Raw genomic sequence first — 17,477 nt, 5'->3', positions numbered from 1 at the left:
TCTCTGCATGGAGCCTGCTTCTCCCTCTGCCTCTGTCTCTGCCTCTCTCTCTCTGTGTCTCTCATGAATAAATAAATAAAATCTAAAAAAGATTCTCTCTCTCCCTCTGTCCCTCCATTCTTGAACTCTCTAAATAAATAGATAAATTCTACTCTTCTATTACTAATAGAACACGGGGAAATTTAAAAAGTATGTTTAATTTTCTTTTTTCATGGCTATAAAGTCAAGCCTTAATGTTCTGAAAGTTTTAACCCAAAATAACTTCAACAGAAGTATGGAATACTGCTGTCTCGTCAAGTTTTACTTAGACCATTATTCAACATCATTGGTACTTAATTTGTTTTAAAGGACCCCCACCTTTGCCTTAAGCCACACCCTTCTTAAGAGAAACTCAAAGACAAGTAAGGGAACAGTTCACTTACATTATTACTAAAAACATTCCTCCACAGAAAAAGAAAGTTAATGCTTTGTTTTGCAGAAAGGATCTAAAGACACTGGCAACTTCTCAGAGCAACAGAATCATAATTATCACCTAACTCTTCCACTAGAGCTTTTTCATTTAAACTCCTGCTTTATTTTCATAGGAACCTGTGAAAATACAACAGTACTATTCTATGCTCTCTATCAGACATTACCTTTTGCTGTGGTCTGGTTCTGGGTGCTCAACATCTGGCTTTGCTGTTGAAGACCTCCTCTCTCTTGGCACCTTAGATATTAACAAACATGACAACAATTTAGTTCTCACTTAGTGGAGTATAAATACAGCCTCTTAATTTTCAGTTAGTTCAACCATTCATATGTCTACTTGATCGCCTACCAAATGCCAGGCTGCAGGGATACACAATAAATAAGACAGTGTCTGTCCTCAAGAGCTTACAAATCTGGTCACCAGATTAATATGTAAAAACTGACAATTCTTTAGTTGCCAGATAAACTCAGGGCATCACAAATTTACTTTGTCATTGAGTTTGGGTTTCATCTCGTAAAAGACATACCTCTGGCTTGGTTTTACCCATTTATCCACACAATAGAATAAAGAAGTTACTGAAAATACAACTGGACTCTCAGTGTTCTCACTCCTTCCTTTCATATCAAATGCACAATCAAAAGGATCAGCTATACCAACAGTTCATTTCCAAGATACAAGTGCTGGCTTCAAATGACAAATTTCTTCAGATACTCTGGGATTCACACTGCCTGGTATCCAAAGGACAAATCGAACTCAGTTTGTTCTGTTTTTGATTCTGCTCTTCTCTACACAGGAAGTGAAAGGCTAACCTTACAGGCGTAATGTAGACATCAACCCACCTGAGACTAACTCCAAACATGTACCCCAAAACTGCTAAGTGTTTGAAACTGTTTTCATTGTGAATGTATGAATATAATTACCTTTAAACACAAAATAAATTGTTTTGTGTGTTAATGTGCTTTTAAAGCTTTATCAAAGCTATTATGTAGGGGTGACTGGGTGGCTCAAGTAGCTGTCTGACTCTTCATCTCAGCTTAGGTCTTGATCTCAGGGTCATGAGTTCAAGCCCCAGGTCAAGCTCCACACTGGGCATGGAGGCTACTCAATTATTATACAAAAACAACAGAAATGCTTATATCCAAAGAACTGAAACAAATCAGTTCATTTAAAAAAGAAAATATCACTACACCTATCACAGGAAGCCTGACATATTAGTACTAAGATTGTTTACCTTAATGGACAGACATGATGTATAAAATATTTTTTAAAAGATTTTATTTATTTATTCATGATAGACACAGAGAAAGAGAGAGAGGCAGAGACACAGGAAGAGGGAGAAGCAGGCTCCATGCATGGAGCCTAACGCAGAACTCGATCCCGGGACTCCAGGATTGCGCCCTGGACCAAAGGCAGGCACCAAACCGCTGAGCCACCCAGGGATCCCCTATAAAATACTTTTAGGATCCTTTATTTAAAGCACATACACCTACAACCCCAGCAATCATTACATCAGTCTTTGTCACTAAACTTGTTGGTCTTCTCTCATTTTCAAAAGTTTAGTTAAAAATATGTAACTTCAAATTTCATAATTAATACTTAGAAACTTATGATTTTTACACTGATTGAGTCAATAAAACAAGCCATATGAAGAACAGGTATCTCATAAGTTCTACTTCAAAGGAATTCTTTGGCTCTACTTCCCAGGCAAAGATTTCTTATAGTATCATTAGTTACTACACAAGTTTCCCTTCACATTCAAATTAAAAACCAAGACAAAACTTACCTCAGTCTCTCAAACAACAAGCTGGATACATGGCCTCATATCAGAAAATAATTAAATCTTTTGTTTAGGTCCCACCCTAACTCGGTAATAATAATCAAGCTATCTTCTTTGCGTTTTTCCCTCTGCAGTTCTTATATTCAGGAAGGAATATAGTACCAGAATGTAACAAAAGGCAAGCAACTGGTGAATCTAGGTGAAAGTATCTGGGAGTTAATCATCCAATTAAATTTAAGTTTTCTCTAAATCTGGAAGTTTTAAAAACAAAAATATGGCAAAAAATAAGCTGTGATATATAGCCATCACCACATAGTATTATTGGGCAGAAAGAAGAATGCCAAAGAATAAATCAAGCAAAGTACGTTCCATAGGAGACAGCATGGCAGCTGAAGAGGATGACTTTGGCACAATCCAGACCAGGCCTGAAATCCTGGATGTAACACATACTAGTTGTGTGACTTGAGAACTTAATTTTTTTTTTCCCATCTGCAAAACAGGGATCATACCACATATTTTGCAGGCTTTCTGGAAATCAGAAATAACATGTATGCTGATAACATGTCTAGTGTGATACAAATAATCAGTAAGTGGTAGCTAGTATTATGAGGACGATGATGAGGATACAGATCTCCAGACAAGAACATCACATAAAACTCCAGGCAGAGAACAGATTACTCAAGACTAATCTATAGAAAAGGCAACAAAACACATCCCACTCTTAGAACTAGAAACTCCAAGACTAGAAAATAGCTTTTTTTACTTCACAAATCCTACAATCAAATCAAAAGGCTCTGTAATATCATGTAAAGAAAAGGAAATCATTCCACATAAAGGTTGGAGCACAGGTAAATGAACCACTCTCTACTCTTCGGGGCACCAAGAAGCACCTTTAGTAAAACGTTCAATCCCAATACGACACATCTACCATCTTCTTTTATGATAGCTTCACCTTTCAGATTGAGCTAGAACAGCTGGCTACTTCACCCATTTTAAAAACAACCCTTTGATTCTATGATCGTAGATTTTCAGCTTTGAACCACAGTAAGTCAAAGCACTCATTAAACTATTTATAGTCACTAGAGAAGCAACTTGCATTACATTCTACCAGCAAATTACTGTTTTACACGCTGTTGAATCAAGTGCATCTTGGACTGTCGTTAGGTTTTTAAAAGAGGAGGCACGTCTACCTTGTAATAGTCATAGAGCAAGCCCAGTGCAGCTGCACTGTCTTCATCTCCATTGATGCTCATCATCGCTTTGGTTGCTGCAGTGAGAGGGTTTTCCAGGAAAGATTTCCAGGCTTCATCCTCACTCGTATAGGAGCGCCGCTGTGGATAAAGTGCTTCATTCTGAAGAACCAACACTGGCCGTTTGCTTCAGAGAAATTAAAAACATATATACACATATATCTCATACTTTTTACCACAAGGCACCATAAGCTAATTTTTAAAGACCAAAACAACCAATTCTTTGATATTTCAATAAAACAGCCCAGTGACCCACCCCAGCAAAGTAAATGAAGACAAGACCAGTAGACAACCCACTTGAATGCATGCCAACAGGTCCCCAGTAAGATATATGGTATTGAGGCAGCCAGGGAGCCTGAAGTCAACCTATATATGTGACCCAGGATATACTATTTGGCAAAAACAAAACAAAACAAAAAACACTCCAAGAAAATGCCAGGCTATTCAAACATTTAAGTAAACAAACACAAGGACAAAGTAAGGCAAAACAGAACATTCATTCTCCTCAGACATCTGCAGACAGGACTGTACCCTCTTAAAGAGAGTATACACGATTCAGTCATCATGCTGCTACATGTTACTTCCCTCTTCCTTCTGTTGATACCATGCCTTAAAAACTTTCCTACCCACAAACCAGGGAGAGAGGAGGAGGGGGCGGAAAGAAAAAGAGCTATTTCGTTCAATCCTCGGGGGTATATGAGAAAGTTAGAATATTCTACTGATTACCAGCAGATTGAGATGGAATGTGGCCAAAGGGGACTGTAAATCAATAAGGAGGCATAATTTTCTGGCATGAGAGTTAACTGTTTATCTCAGAGATAAACACTTAAGAATCTACAACAATAAATAAAGCCTCTGAACAAAAAGAGCTTTTTAAGAAAATAGGTGGGAAATCTGTTTTTAAGAATCTTTACTAGATTTTCACACTGGGCAAGAACGATTTCATTTTAACACTGTAGTCTGGTGGGAAAAATCCAGAAAATCAACGGAGATCTTAGTCAAGTCTTACAGAAGATTTAATTTTAAAGATTAAAACAAACATTACTGATTCCCAAAACTTGAAATGTAAACAGTCTCAACAACTGTTCAGTTGGTATTATTTAATAAGTCAATAAGAAGAAAAAGTGGAACATGAACTCCAGCAAAATGAAAGGTTTTTTTTTTTTTAAGGGAAAAAAATTGTTAATGTCCAAACCTACTCTGAATTATCACTATCCTAACAAGTAAATTTAAGGATCAGCTCTCATTGCAACACACAAATGAAATATGCAAATGGCCTAAAGGTGACCTACCTACTCTAAAAGTGAATGTAGAAAGATTGATTATCTGTTTAAGTAATCAACAAAGGTTAGGGTTTGGCAGTCACTCAGGCCCTTTAAAAAACAGATACAGATTTTCAAAAAGGAGAACATCTTTGAAATGGGGAGGGAACACGGACCAACAACTTGATTTATCCTCAAAATTAGGTTTTATTTCAAAGTCAATGTTTTAAACTCATGTCTCGGCATAAACTCCAAGGCATAAAATCCAAATACTAATTACATTTAGTAGGAAAAGCCAGCACTTTTGAGGGAGTATATCATTCTAACACAAAATAAACAAATGAAAAAAACAATGAAGCAGTTTATTTAAAAATGAAGGCTGCGTGTATTAATCTCAATTTCACAATAAATAAACACACACACACACACACACACACACACAAAGGGGCATTCCCTACACCTTTAGGAGCAGTGTGTAAGTAAGAGCCACTGAATCAGTGGTATCTTGAGGTGATTTACTGGTGTACTGCTAAGCTATTATTAATAGTGTAATAGCTACTTCCAGAAGATTATGACAGCACTTGGCTCATTCGATTCCCGTAATGCTAGTTTTTCAGCTTCCCTCTCTCTCCCACCCCCATCCCAAATTTGTACAGGCAACAGAAAATATTTTCTGCAAATGGTTTTTGTTTGTGATCACCCTGGAGGTGTCTTACATTTTCAAAGCATGCCTAAGGCCAAAATTTTAGCTTTGGAAATTTGCCTTATCTAAACCATAAGTCAAGAAATAAACAGTAACCAGGAGCCTTAGTCTACTTCCTCATATGACAGTCAGGCAGTTGCTAGTCCCTAAAGGCCCATCACTACCTCTCCTAAGTCTTAAACTCCCTCCACCAACGATCTCTCAAAAAACTTCTGAAATGTATTTCAAGTCATGATTTAACTGCACATTCTACAACACGAGATCTAATCCACTTACGGTGTCCCATACGGTGCCTAACCTCCCAAATCAGAAAAAAAGAGCACGAAAAAAAAAAAAAAGAAAAAGAAAAAAGAGCGCGCTTAAATAATAATTCTAAAACTAGAAAGAATACCTCTGGTCTGGATTTACTGAAGTATACGGATTGGTTTGGTGCCCAAGTTACTTTTTCCTTTCCTTAATTCATGCTTTAAACTCGGAACAATTTTACACTTGCAGAAAAGTGGTAAGGAAAGACAGAAATAATGCCTCCCCCAGGGTCCCTTTGATGTGAACATCTTTACTTGACCACCTCGCATCTGTCAAAAATATTTCTTTAACCACAAACTCCGAAAGGCGTATTAGTACAGTACGTTCTGTTTATCACGGTGATTTCGAAGATTTCACCCTCTTGATATTTTCTGAGGATTTTTAATTACAGTAATCTGTAATTACCATCAATGATGCAAGTGGCAAAGTAACTCCTACAACAATTTTCTCACTCACACAGCCAGCGGGGGGAGGAGGGAGGGGGATGATGCCAGGACATCAGAGCACTTCAACTTTTCCCTCAATTTCTCCTTTTGGAAGTTCTAGCAGGCGGACCGAAGGACACGGACAAGGAGGGATCGATCACCCGAGACGTCGTCTACCTCCCGAGCCGGGGAGCCGGTCCCAAAGAGCTGGCCGCGACCCCCTGAGCAAAGGGGACCCTGACCCGGGCGGGGGGCGGGGGGCAGCGGGACGCCCACACGTCGCGGCCGCAGCCCGCGGGGCGCCCCGTGTCTCCCTCCCCGCACCCCGGCCAGCAGCAGGGCGCAGACAGGGGGCGCGCCCGCGGGGAGGCCCCCCCACAAGGCCGCTGAGGCGGAGGGGGCTGAGGTGAGAGGTCTCCCCTCCGGAATCCAGTCTCCAACACAAGGGTCCCCCCAGGGGCTTCGGGGGAACAAAGGCGCGGGGGGGGGGGGTGTTGCCGAGCGCCGAGGCCGCTGCGGGGAAGAAAGTGGACGGCGAGACGCGCGCCCCCACACGCGCGGCCTGCTCCGCGACCCCCCCCACCTGGCCTGCTCCGCGACCCCCCCCCGCCCGGGCTCGCCTCCCACCCCCGCCCCCCGCCCGCCGGGCCTCGCGGCAGGTGCGGCCGGCCCTGCGCGCCGCGGCGGCCTGAAGCCGCCTGGCCGGACCCGCGCGCCGCCGCCTCACTCACTTGTCGTACTCCTGTGTCATCGCGCTTGCTCGCCGCTGCCGGGCCGCAGAACTGGACTTTCGGGTTGGGACAGTACACCCGATCCGGGGGGAGGAGGCGGCGGCGGCGGCGGCGGCGGCGGCGGCGGCGGCGGCGGCAGGTCCGGAGCGGCGGCCCCGACGGGTTGGGTTCGCTTTTCTCGCTCTGAGCCGGCTCGGCGCGGGCTGCGCGCTCTGGGCGCCCGGGCTCGACCGCCCATTGGCTGGCGGCGCGCCGGCCCGGGGCGGGGCCTCGTGGCTGGGCGGCCGGCGGCGCCGCCTGATTGGCCGGCGCGGGGGGCGCGGGGGCGGGGCCCGCCGCTCCGCGTGGCCGCGTCGGTGCGGCGCGCCCCGCGCTCCTGGCCTGCCTCCCGCCGGGCCTGGCGTGGCCGCGCGGCCCCCGGCGCGCTCCTCCCGCCCCGCCGCCCGCCCACTGCCCGGCGCTGCAGCCGCGGCCCTTGGCGGCTCGCCCGAGGGACTGGCCGTGCCTTGGCGCCGCCTTCTCCGGCCTGTGTGTGTGTGTGCGCGGGGGGCGGGGGGCGGGGGTCCTTCCTCCGCCAGCCCACCGGAGCCCTCCCGGCTGCGGCGACGGAGCCCCCGCCCGCCGTCCCCCCGCCGTCCCCCGCCGTCCCCCTCCGTCCGCGCCCACTTATTTACGAGGCTCCTGGCTTTTACCTGCGAAAGCTCAGACGTCTGGGTCGTCGCCGAGCCCCCCGCAGCTGTCGGGCTGGAGAACCGCCCGCGCGCCCATCTTCCATTGTCCGCTAGGTGACGGCCTCCTGACCGCGGTTCCCCCTCGCGCGGCCGGGGTGGGACCTGCCGAGCGGTGGCATCAGCCTCCAGCCGCGGCGCCGGGTCCGGTGCCCGCGCGCCCTTCTTCCGCGCCGCCCCGCGCTGCTGGCCCTGCCCGTCTCCCACCTCTCATCCCTGCGCACCCCTTAAGCCCGTCGGAAACCCCATCGCCCCATCGGGGCTTGCACCTCTCCCCCCTCCCGCAGAGCTCCTTCCTCCGGCTGCATCTGCCGCCCGCCGCTGGGCCTTCCGCAGCCCTGTAGCCGGCCCTCACGTCCACCCTGCCCTGGCCCCAACTGTCCTGAGCTGAAGCTCCCTCCTTCTCCAGGGTCTGCTCGCTGCCTCAACCCGTCTGGGTTGAGAGAAGTCCTGTACGCCAGGCATCGCTGCAGGTGCTGGAGATGGATCGTGAGCACGTCTCCCTGCCTGCCTGCCTTCATCGGGGGGGGGGGGGGGGGGCGCGGACAGACCATAAACACAATGAGTAAATTGTATGGTGTGTTGGACAGTGGCAAGTTCTGCGGGAGAAAAAGCAGAGCAGGCCGCTGGAGAGCACGGGCGGAGCCCGGGTTGGAAGGCTGAGGAGGAAAGTCCTTCGAGGAAGAAGTGGGGGAGGAGGTGGCGGAGAGGCAGAGGCACACTTTTGCATAAAGTTGTGAACAGTGCACGTCAGGGGTCCCCCGTGGCCAGAGGGGGACAAAGTGGAGGATGGGGAGATGTAGGACTTCGTGCCCACTTTGGTTTTTACTGAGCAAGACGGAGGGCTTGGAGTAGAGCAGTGACCTGATCTCACCTTTTCTTTAATCTGGGTGGTGGGGGCACAGAGGTGGGGGCGGTGCGCCCAGACCAAAGATGACAGTAGTGTGGCCTTGGGTGGAAGAGTGGAGTAGTGAGAGCTGGTGGGATATACTCTGAAGGCACAGCTGGCATGGTTTCCTGAAAATTTGATATAAAGTATGAGAAAAAGGGAATCCGGATGCCTGGGTGGCTCAGCGGTTGAGCATCTGCCTTCAGGTCAGGTCAGGTCGTGACCCCCGGGGTCCTGGGATCCAGTCCCTCTGCATCAGGCTCCCCACAGGGAGCCTGCTTCTCCCTCTGCCTATGTCTCTGCCTCTCTCTCTGTGTCTCTCGTGAATAAATAAAATATTAAAGAAAAAATAATTTTTAAAAAAATTTTAAAAAGGGAGAGTCAAAGACAACTATAAGGTTTTCAGGTAAAGGCTGGAAGGAGTGATTTGCCATCACTGAGTTGGGGAAGACTGCCGGCATATGTCTGGGGAAAGTCAGGAGTCCCATTTTGGACATAAATTCAAGACTTTTATTAGAGATCCAAATAGATGTATCGGTAGGTTGGAAGTGAGTGTGGAGTCCAGGGAAGAAGGGGCTGAGTGGCTGTGGGGGAGTCATCAGCACAGAGATGGTCCTGAATGTCAGGATTAGAAGCATCTCCACTTTGGCAAGGGAGGAAACAACGGGACCAGCATGGAATCCTGGAGCTCCCCGGGAAGGCTGGGAACAAGAGGAGCCAGCAGAGGAGCCAGAGGAGGAGAGATGACCGAGGCAGGAAGAGAATGGAAGCACGAGGGCTGAGTAGGGAAAGTGAGGCAGAAAGCATGGTCAGCTGGGACATGTGCTGCCTGGAGGTCCATGAGGTGAGGATTTAGCAGCACGGGAGGCCCCTGGGGTCTTCATTCAGCACCAGCTGCCCCTCAGCCATTCCCACCAGTTTCCTGCTCCCCTGGGGCCCTGAATCAGCATCCACAGACACTTCTCACTGTCCCCTTCCTGCTGTTTCCTGCTTCCATCCCCTAATCCTGGGTACAACACTAGAGCATGGAGTCTGTCCTTTTTTTCCCCTTATTCATTAGTTTCCTGTTTAAATAAATTGTATTTTTTTAAGCGAGAGAATGTAGGGAGAATACTGCTAATAGGATAGGCAGGAGTCATCAGGGTTGCTCTGCTTGAAATGACTCACAGTGGGAAACTGTCTCTGCCTCAACTTTCCTCTTCTTCCTCTGCTGCACCTCCAGATGTGGCCAGGGTCATCTTTATAAAGCACAGAGTTTAGATGGCGTCACTCTAGTACACTCAGATGAAGTTCGAGCCCCTTAGCAGCCTGTGTAGATGAACAGCTCCACCTGCCCTCTTGCCATGCTGCTCCTTCAGGTGTTGCTCAGTACTGAGAACCACCCCTGCCTCCAATTCCCTGCTCCTCTGCTTCCCACTTGGCCCACCCCGCTCAACCTTCCAGACCCAGCCAGGACTCCCCGTTGCTCCAAGGGGAGCTCCCTCAACTCCTAGGCTGGGTCACAGGTCCTGTGCGCACCCACGGTCCCTTCTGCATCACCCCATTACTGCGTTTACCACATTCTGTTTGTAATAGGCGGATTTTCTGATTGTGTCTCTCTCCACCATGTGGGGGCTCTTCATGAGAGGGCAAGGATTGTACCGCTTTCATCTGAAGGTCCCCAGCCTCGTGGTATACACACAGAAAATATCCATTGAATGGGCACATTCCTCTGCAGGCACCTGTTCTGACTCTCTTCCCTTCTCCATCATGTCTTCAATGGATCTAAACGGCCTTCCTGTTACAGAGATTCTTGCCTCAGTCCCACTGCCTGATACAGAGTAGGTAGGCACAAAGTAAATATGGGATGAATTAATAAATATCGAGTCATAAAAGCAAAAAGAACAGTAAGGGCCTGAGGTTGTTAGACCTTAGGTGTACTAATAAAAACATTTGGCCTATTTTGTAAATTTTAATATAGGCTTGTTGAGCTTGTCTCTAAGAGTTCCCTCAAACACAAGTTAAGATCCATCTATCTGTTGGCAATACTTTTATTATTTTTACTATTTTTTAAGTTATAAAACTCATATGTGGTCATAGTTTAACAAAAAAAAGCAAAAAAGAAAGAGAAGGAACAACAAAAAAAATGAAAAAGTAAATTTAAGTAACACAGAAGGTTTAGAGCACAGAGCCTCTCCTTCCTCCATCCTATCCCTCTCCCCGGAGATAATCCCTGTGAACAGTTTTTGTTATCTTCTTAGATAATGCCTCCTTGTATCTACAAGCATACATATGTTTATTTTCTTACACGAATGGGATTCACATGGTGCACGACCCTCATCAGCTTGCTTATTTCCATCTCTTATGGTCTAAACATTTTCCACGTGAGCACATACACATCTGCACTTTAAAAAAAAAGCTACATATTATTTCTTTGTATTGATGTGTGATCATGAGACCCTGTGGGTGAGCAATCAGGGTTTTTCTCCTCAGTTTTTCACAATTATAAACATTCTGCAATAAACATCCTTTTAACTATCCACTTTGCACACTAGGTTGGGTATGGCTACTGGGTAAATCCCTAGAATTGGAGCTTCTGTGTAAAAGGCATGCAAAGCTGCAATTTTTAGAGATCTTACCAAATTGTTTTCCAAGAGGTTGTCCCATTTGGATACCAACCAACAGGATATCGGAGAGCCTAGAGTGCCTTACCCTCACCAACCATGGCCATTATCAAACTTTTCTTTGCCAGTCTGTTAGATGAAAAATAGTATCTCATTGTTTGATTTGCATATTTTAAAATTATGAGTGAGGTTTAGCACCTTTTTATTTGGTAATAATTATTTTACGCTCATGGATGGAGTTGTGTTGTGGGGGTTTTGTTTTGTTTTGTTTTGTTTTTTTGTTTTCAGAGAAGGAGGATCTTTAAGTCACTTTCACAAGTCATGGGTTTCCAAGCAGAGAGTGTGGAGGTAAGAAGGCAGGGCTGATTAGCTTACGTGGGCTCTGGCCCAGGTTCTACTGCTTTCTGGGCCTCAGAAGAAGGAAGACTGGCCATCTGGTCCCTTCCAGCTCCATGTCTCATGACTCGAAGGATGGCTGCTAGGAGTAGTTCTGATCTTAGCTCTCCACGGTTTACGGAATTGAAGTCCAACCTCCTTAGCCTGGCATTTCAGTTCCTTCTCCATCCAGCCCCTACATTCATTTTCAAGTGTATGTCCCAGTTAAAATCCCCCGGTCAATGCTCTGGACCTCCTCACAGTGCTCCCTGAGATGTCCTGTGATTCCAGGCCTCTGGTTGCTTCTGCTTTTCCTTTCCCTCTCTCCACCTCACCATCCCAACCCACCCTGGCCTTCACAGCCACCTCCAAAGCGGTCTCCTCCAGGCACCCCTGCCATCCCATCTGAACTTCTCTCTTGGCACCTCAGTTGTGCCGCTAACAAACCGCTCATCACAAGCTGCTCTGCCCTCCAGTTCATTGGGGTCTGCGTGAGTATGAGAGAATGGCTTTCAGGCCATCAGATCTGGATTCAGATCTCAGATCTGCCTTGTATTTTTACCTTGAGCAGTCTACCTCACTGCCAGTCCTCAGCTTTCTCTTCTGTAAAACAAGGAAAACAGTATCAAGTTTTGTGGCATGAATTAAGACCATGTGGTTAAAGACTCTCCCACAATGCCCGGCACAGAGACACTTGATGGTCGGCCTCCATCTTCTTTAGAGATGAGGGAACTTAGTCTAGTTCCTCCAAGTGTCTCTTCGTTGGCTATGCCACCTCACCTTCATCACCTGACAGGCCATCTGCAGGGCTCATCACGTGCAGGGCCCTCGCTCTGATGAAGCAGCCCATATTGGAGAGACAGTTCAAGCAGTTGCAATGGCAGGGCCTCCAACGCCTGACATTGGAGAGTCAGTCCCGCCCAGTGTACCAGAGCCATCGTGTCTCTCATTGTGACATGAAAGCCTTCCACTCTGGAGACATGGGGTGTGGAAGGGAGAGTGTGGAATCCCCACCCTTGCCTCCCAGCTCTGTGACTTAGGAAAGTTACTTAACCCTCAGCCTCAGTTTCCGCACCTGGGGGATGTGAGGTACTAATTCCTATCACCAAAGGATTTATCTGTTTTGTGAAACGTGCCTCAAACTATGCCAGACCTATTGGAATTCAATAAATATGAAGTGTTCCACCTTCCCATTTCTCCTCACTGTATTTATTGCAAGTTGATTAAAGGACAAAAACTAGATCTCATATAAAAAAAAAAAAAACTAAACGAAACCCAACCCTCCTCATCTAGCATAGCGATAAGCATACTCCAGAGGATCAACAGTCGTTATTCAGGACGGTGATGACATTAGCCTCATCTGGGCAGTACTCATTGATCAGAGATCATACCTCGGGTCCTTTGACTCTTAAAACAAACCTCTGAGGTAAACAAGGTTATGCCCCACCTTGTAGATGAGAAACGAGGTCCAGAGAGATCAAATGACATATTCAGAGTCTCATAGTAAATTCGGAACTTGAATCCGGACCCTTGTTTCCAAAATCTGCACATTCCCTTCTTGGTGGTGGCACTGCCAATATGAGAATATTTCTGTCTGACATTCTGGGTTTAGCCTGTGGCCCCATTATCACACAGCCTGGACACTTCACATGTGGCAGAGCCATGGCTGGGGCTTCTAGTGACAACATCTGGTGCAGGGGATGGCGGTCAATTATTCCCTAAATGGTTTCTCCAATTTTGAGAACATGGCAACTCATAGAACTCTCTCTCCATTTTTGGGTATCCAATGCTCTATCTTCCAATGTCCCTAATGGCCCTGTGCTGAACAAGCTTGTTCACTGAGGCTTCGCCCCTTCCCTCCCACATCAGCCTGTCATGCCAGGATGACTGCAGTCTCAGGTGAGTCTTGTTAAATACCTTGGACTCCATCCAGACTCTCTCCCCGTTTCTGAATGGAGGCAGAAGAAGCTATGTCAGGTTGGGTGTCACCCTCTTGCTGGCAACTGGAACCTAGATATCTCACATTCTTTTCTTATGGCTTCACACAGATCGATCATTCCAGTGAAGGCTCAAGAGTTACAACACAGCTGCCAGAAAGCCCGTGGCTTAGACATGCTGGCCTTCCCCCCTCAGTAAACCTCTCTTGTCTGTGACTAATCCTGAGCAGGGAGGAGCCATCATGCTTTGCAGCCATCTCAAGAAAGCGCTCCAGGCTCAGGAGTGGGAGGCCTTGGCTCGCTTGCTGGCTCACATTTGCATTTTTCACTCTTTGAAGAAAAGGTGGCTGGTGGTAAAAACATCTTCATTATAAAATGTCTATTGAAAATGGTAGCATCTTACCATATTTTAATAAGAGAGAGAGAGAGAGAGAGATTATCCTTCCCTTTATAGGAAGGGAACAAGGGATTAAGTTGCTTCCCCAAAGTTTGACATTTTATTAACTCATTTTTTCTAGTAATTCTTCCCCACCTGAGTTTCTTTTTATTTGAAATTTGAGTATTTTGTGATTCACCTTTGGTTATCTTTGCTAAACACTCCGAAACTGTCAATTCCACTATCTGCAATTTTGAATTACTCTTTTTGGTGATAGGTAGAAAAAGGAAGAACTGGGGGTTGAAAAAAGGAAAAGGAAAAAAAATCAAGAGAATGTCATAAGAATCAAGAGAGGGAAACGACATGGAAGCAGGATTGGGGTTGCAGGATTTTTCTTCGTGGAGGGACAGGGCTGTGTGTGCAGTCTGAAAACACCACGAGCCACCTGTTATCACTTTGGAATTGAGAGGCCACACTGGTTATATCACTTTGGAATTGAGAGGCAGCGGAGCATTACTTCTCAGGTGTTCTATCCTCTAAAAGCTCCTCAGGGCATCACAAAACTCCAAGTGACTCTATCTGGGGCTGTTGTGGGGATTAGCAGATGGAGGCACTAACTGTGAGATAGGAAATCAGAGGGCTTTGAACACATAGATGAGTGGGCAAAGCACAAAAACTGCTTCTTGGAATGCACTCGATCCTTAACAAAGCAAAATGAAAGTGCTAGCATCGCATTGAAAATGCAGAGAAGAGAGACCCTACAAAGTTTCTGGTGGGTGGCAAGTAGAAATTAACTGTATGGACTTCATTATGTGAAATTAGGTGTGTGAAATCTCCTAGATGTGCTTCTTCTTTGGCACGTTACTTATATTTTTTTAATCTCCGTGAACTCTATTTTTCATATAAGACCTCAGGTTTTTTGCCCTTAAAATCTGCTACCCAGGGGCACCTGGGTGGCTCAGAGGTTGAGTGTCTGCCTTTGGCTTAGGGCGTGATCCCAGGACCCTGGGATCAAGTCCTGCATTGGGCTCCCCATGCGGAGCCTGTATCTTTCACCCTCTGCCTATGTCTCTGCTTCTCTGTGTCTCTCATGAATGAATAAATAAAATCTTAAAAAAAAAAATCTCCTACCCAGCTCGAGGGTGCGTGTATACATGACTAACTCATGGTCTGGGGTCCAAGTTGCTCAGTCTGGAGACCTGGGCGCATCAGCACTGATGTTGTAAATGCCCTAATGGAGTGTGTGTCGTAGGCTTAGAGAATGATGGATTCTGACGGGGGGAGCCGAGGTGAGAACATGGCATTTGAGCAGAGTCATAAAGGAAGAATAAAGGGTCCCCTGAGATGAGGGGAAACATTTCTGATAAAGGATACGGCATGAGCAAAGGCCCTGAAGTGTGAGATGTTGGGGTTGTCCAAGAACACCTTCTCTGCGGTGGCGGCAGCTGGGGTGGGGCAGGTGACAGGAGGCACTATGCAGGAGCCACAGGCTGATGGCCCTCCCAGGCTAAGCCATCAGGCTGTCGGCAGTAAGGAGCCATCAAAGAGTGCTGAGGCTCAGAGCGTCATCAGATCTATTTTGGGGACTTAACTAGCAGGGACAGAACAGGGACAAATGAGAGTGGTTGTGTGCACACCAGGCGGGAGAGGATGAGGGCCTGAGCTGGGCAGGGACTATGTTGTCAGAGGATTGGACACTGGCCAGAGAGGTCCTTGGTGGTGGAACTGTCAGGGCTGAGTGACAGAGATGTTGGCTGACAGACTGGGAGGGGTTGGCGATTTATAGCCTAGGCGATTAGGTGAATGGTGCTGTAATTGAGATCCAGGGAGCACGGAGGACAAACAGGTTCGAGGCGGAGGTTTGGAGGAGGGGGTGGTGAGGAAACATGCCAGGCATAATTGCTAATGTTTTTTCCTTCTTCATGGTAGCATGTGGGCTCCTTTGATTCCAAACTGACATCAGTGGGGCTTGGAGCTTTGAGAGGCAGGGCCGTAAGTTGAAGCCCACAGGTTCTAGTCTGCCTGGGATCAGAACTTCTCAATGTCCTTACTTGTCAAATAATGTGCTGCATCGTGGAATCATTCAGGGATGAAAAGAGGTGGTATATGTCGAGTGCTGAGACCGGTGCCTGGCATATTCCAAGCGACATGATAGCTGTGGTGTTGCCATGGGTATACCTCAAGCTGAAGTCATGTCCTTTTTTCCCCCTTCTGTTTTAAAAATACTTCAATTTGGGACACGTGGGTGGCTCAGCAGTTGAGCATCTGCCTTCGGTTCAGGGCGTGACTCCGGGGTCCTGGGATCGAGTCCCACATCAGGAGCCTGCCTCTCCCCTGCCTGTGCCTGTGCCTCTCTCTCTGTCTCTCATGAATAAATAAATAAAATATTTTAAAAAATAATAAAATACTTCAATTTGACTCCAAACCAGCATTTGGAAGGCCGACAACCAGGTTCATTCATCAGGCAGTGATGCTTGCTGTGCACAGCCGACGTAGAAAGTAGGAAGGTGTTCGTGATCTTTCCCTTTCTATCATCATTACTTGCATCAGAGCCACCCACTGAGCATCTGTGGGATGCGGGGTTCCATCCAGAGCATGAGGAACGGCCCTGGTCTCAGAGGCTCACTGCCTGGCCAGGTCAACAGGACACGTGCGGAAGTAGGCTCCACTAAATGCTGAACGTAGGAGGTGTTGTAAGAGCTGAGGAACAGAAAGAGCTCTCCCTGATGCTGCGGAAGGACTCGGTGGCCTTTCAGCCAGAGGGAGGACGACGTCAGCCAGGGGACCTAGTGAGCTGGGGGCCAGAACACGGGGACCAGATGGCAGGACAGACAGCAGAATTATGGTGCGTGGGGGGTGGGTTGCCAGGTGATAAAGCTCGGACATCTGGGGCCACCCCACCCACTCTGACCCCCAGGCTGTGATGAGGAGGAGGCAGGCAGGGGAGGCAGGAAAGGTCTTAACAAGCACCACCTTGGTCAGACGCAGATCCCTGGGCTGCACTTGGAGAAATTCAGCAGAGAGAGACAGTGAGAGGCGGAGAGGGGCTGACACATGCAAACTGTTTCTGGCAGGATGGCCAGCGGGAGTGGGAGGAGAGGGCCCAAGCAGGGTGACAAGGAACCCCAGGCCAAGGAGACCTTCCCAGGGAGACTTTTATTCTGGCGTGGATTTCAAAGGAGAGAAAGGGGAAAAATAAGTCAACATGTTTATAATATGTTCTTATCCTTCAACATGGTAAAGAACACATTTTTTTCTACTTTTAGCCTTTGAGTTAAAATCAGAGACCACCTTTTTCATTTTAGGTAATGTTTAACTTAATCACTTAATCTGAGTTAATGTAGACAACAATGGTGACAAAAGGTAATTACATTTAAGTGGAATTCTAACTTAAAAATTCTTTTGGAAATATCCATGAGTCACCCAGATCAACGCAAATATCCATAAAACCCATACTAATTGTTCCAGAGGAAATAATTGTTGCAGAAGGGCAAAAGGCCAAGTGAGCTGAAATACCAGGTTCTTAATTTGTAAAGTCAATAAAAGCACTCTTTTGTAAGTTCTTCTCAAGTCATAACATATTATCAGGTAAGTCTGGCCCTAAAATCACTTTATGCTTAAATACTTCACCAGGGCATAAAACAAG

The 17,477-nt window shown here is 46.9% G+C and overlaps 1 protein-coding gene across 5 annotated transcripts in view; it reads right to left on the bottom strand.

Moving 5' to 3' along the window:
* The window catches only part of GRHL1 (grainyhead like transcription factor 1), a 52,899-nt gene extending 45,017 nt beyond the window's left edge, over positions 1–7,882 (bottom strand). The window contains exons 1-3 of one of the 5 annotated variants that reach the window (XM_055327248.1): positions 7,616–7,882; positions 3,437–3,623; positions 636–706 (exon numbers count right to left, since the gene is read on the bottom strand). In XM_055327248.1, the coding sequence (XP_055183223.1) occupies positions 636–706; positions 3,437–3,623; positions 7,616–7,698 (341 nt within the window). In that variant the 5' untranslated portion in view covers positions 7,699–7,882. Of the gene's footprint in view, positions 1–635; positions 707–3,436; positions 3,624–6,223; positions 6,402–6,923; positions 7,113–7,615 lie in introns of those variants that run through there. The other 4 variants (XM_055327247.1, XM_055327250.1, XM_055327249.1 and 1 more) reach the window with 4 other exon arrangements.
* Positions 7,883–17,477: the final 9,595 nt, after the last annotated feature.

This window comes from Nyctereutes procyonoides, unplaced genomic scaffold (assembly GCF_905146905.1).
Source record: "Nyctereutes procyonoides isolate TBG_1078 unplaced genomic scaffold, NYPRO_anot_genome, whole genome shotgun sequence".
NCBI classification, from domain to species: domain Eukaryota; kingdom Metazoa; phylum Chordata; class Mammalia; order Carnivora; family Canidae; genus Nyctereutes; species Nyctereutes procyonoides.
This window is presented reverse-complemented; position numbering and strand designations above follow the sequence as displayed.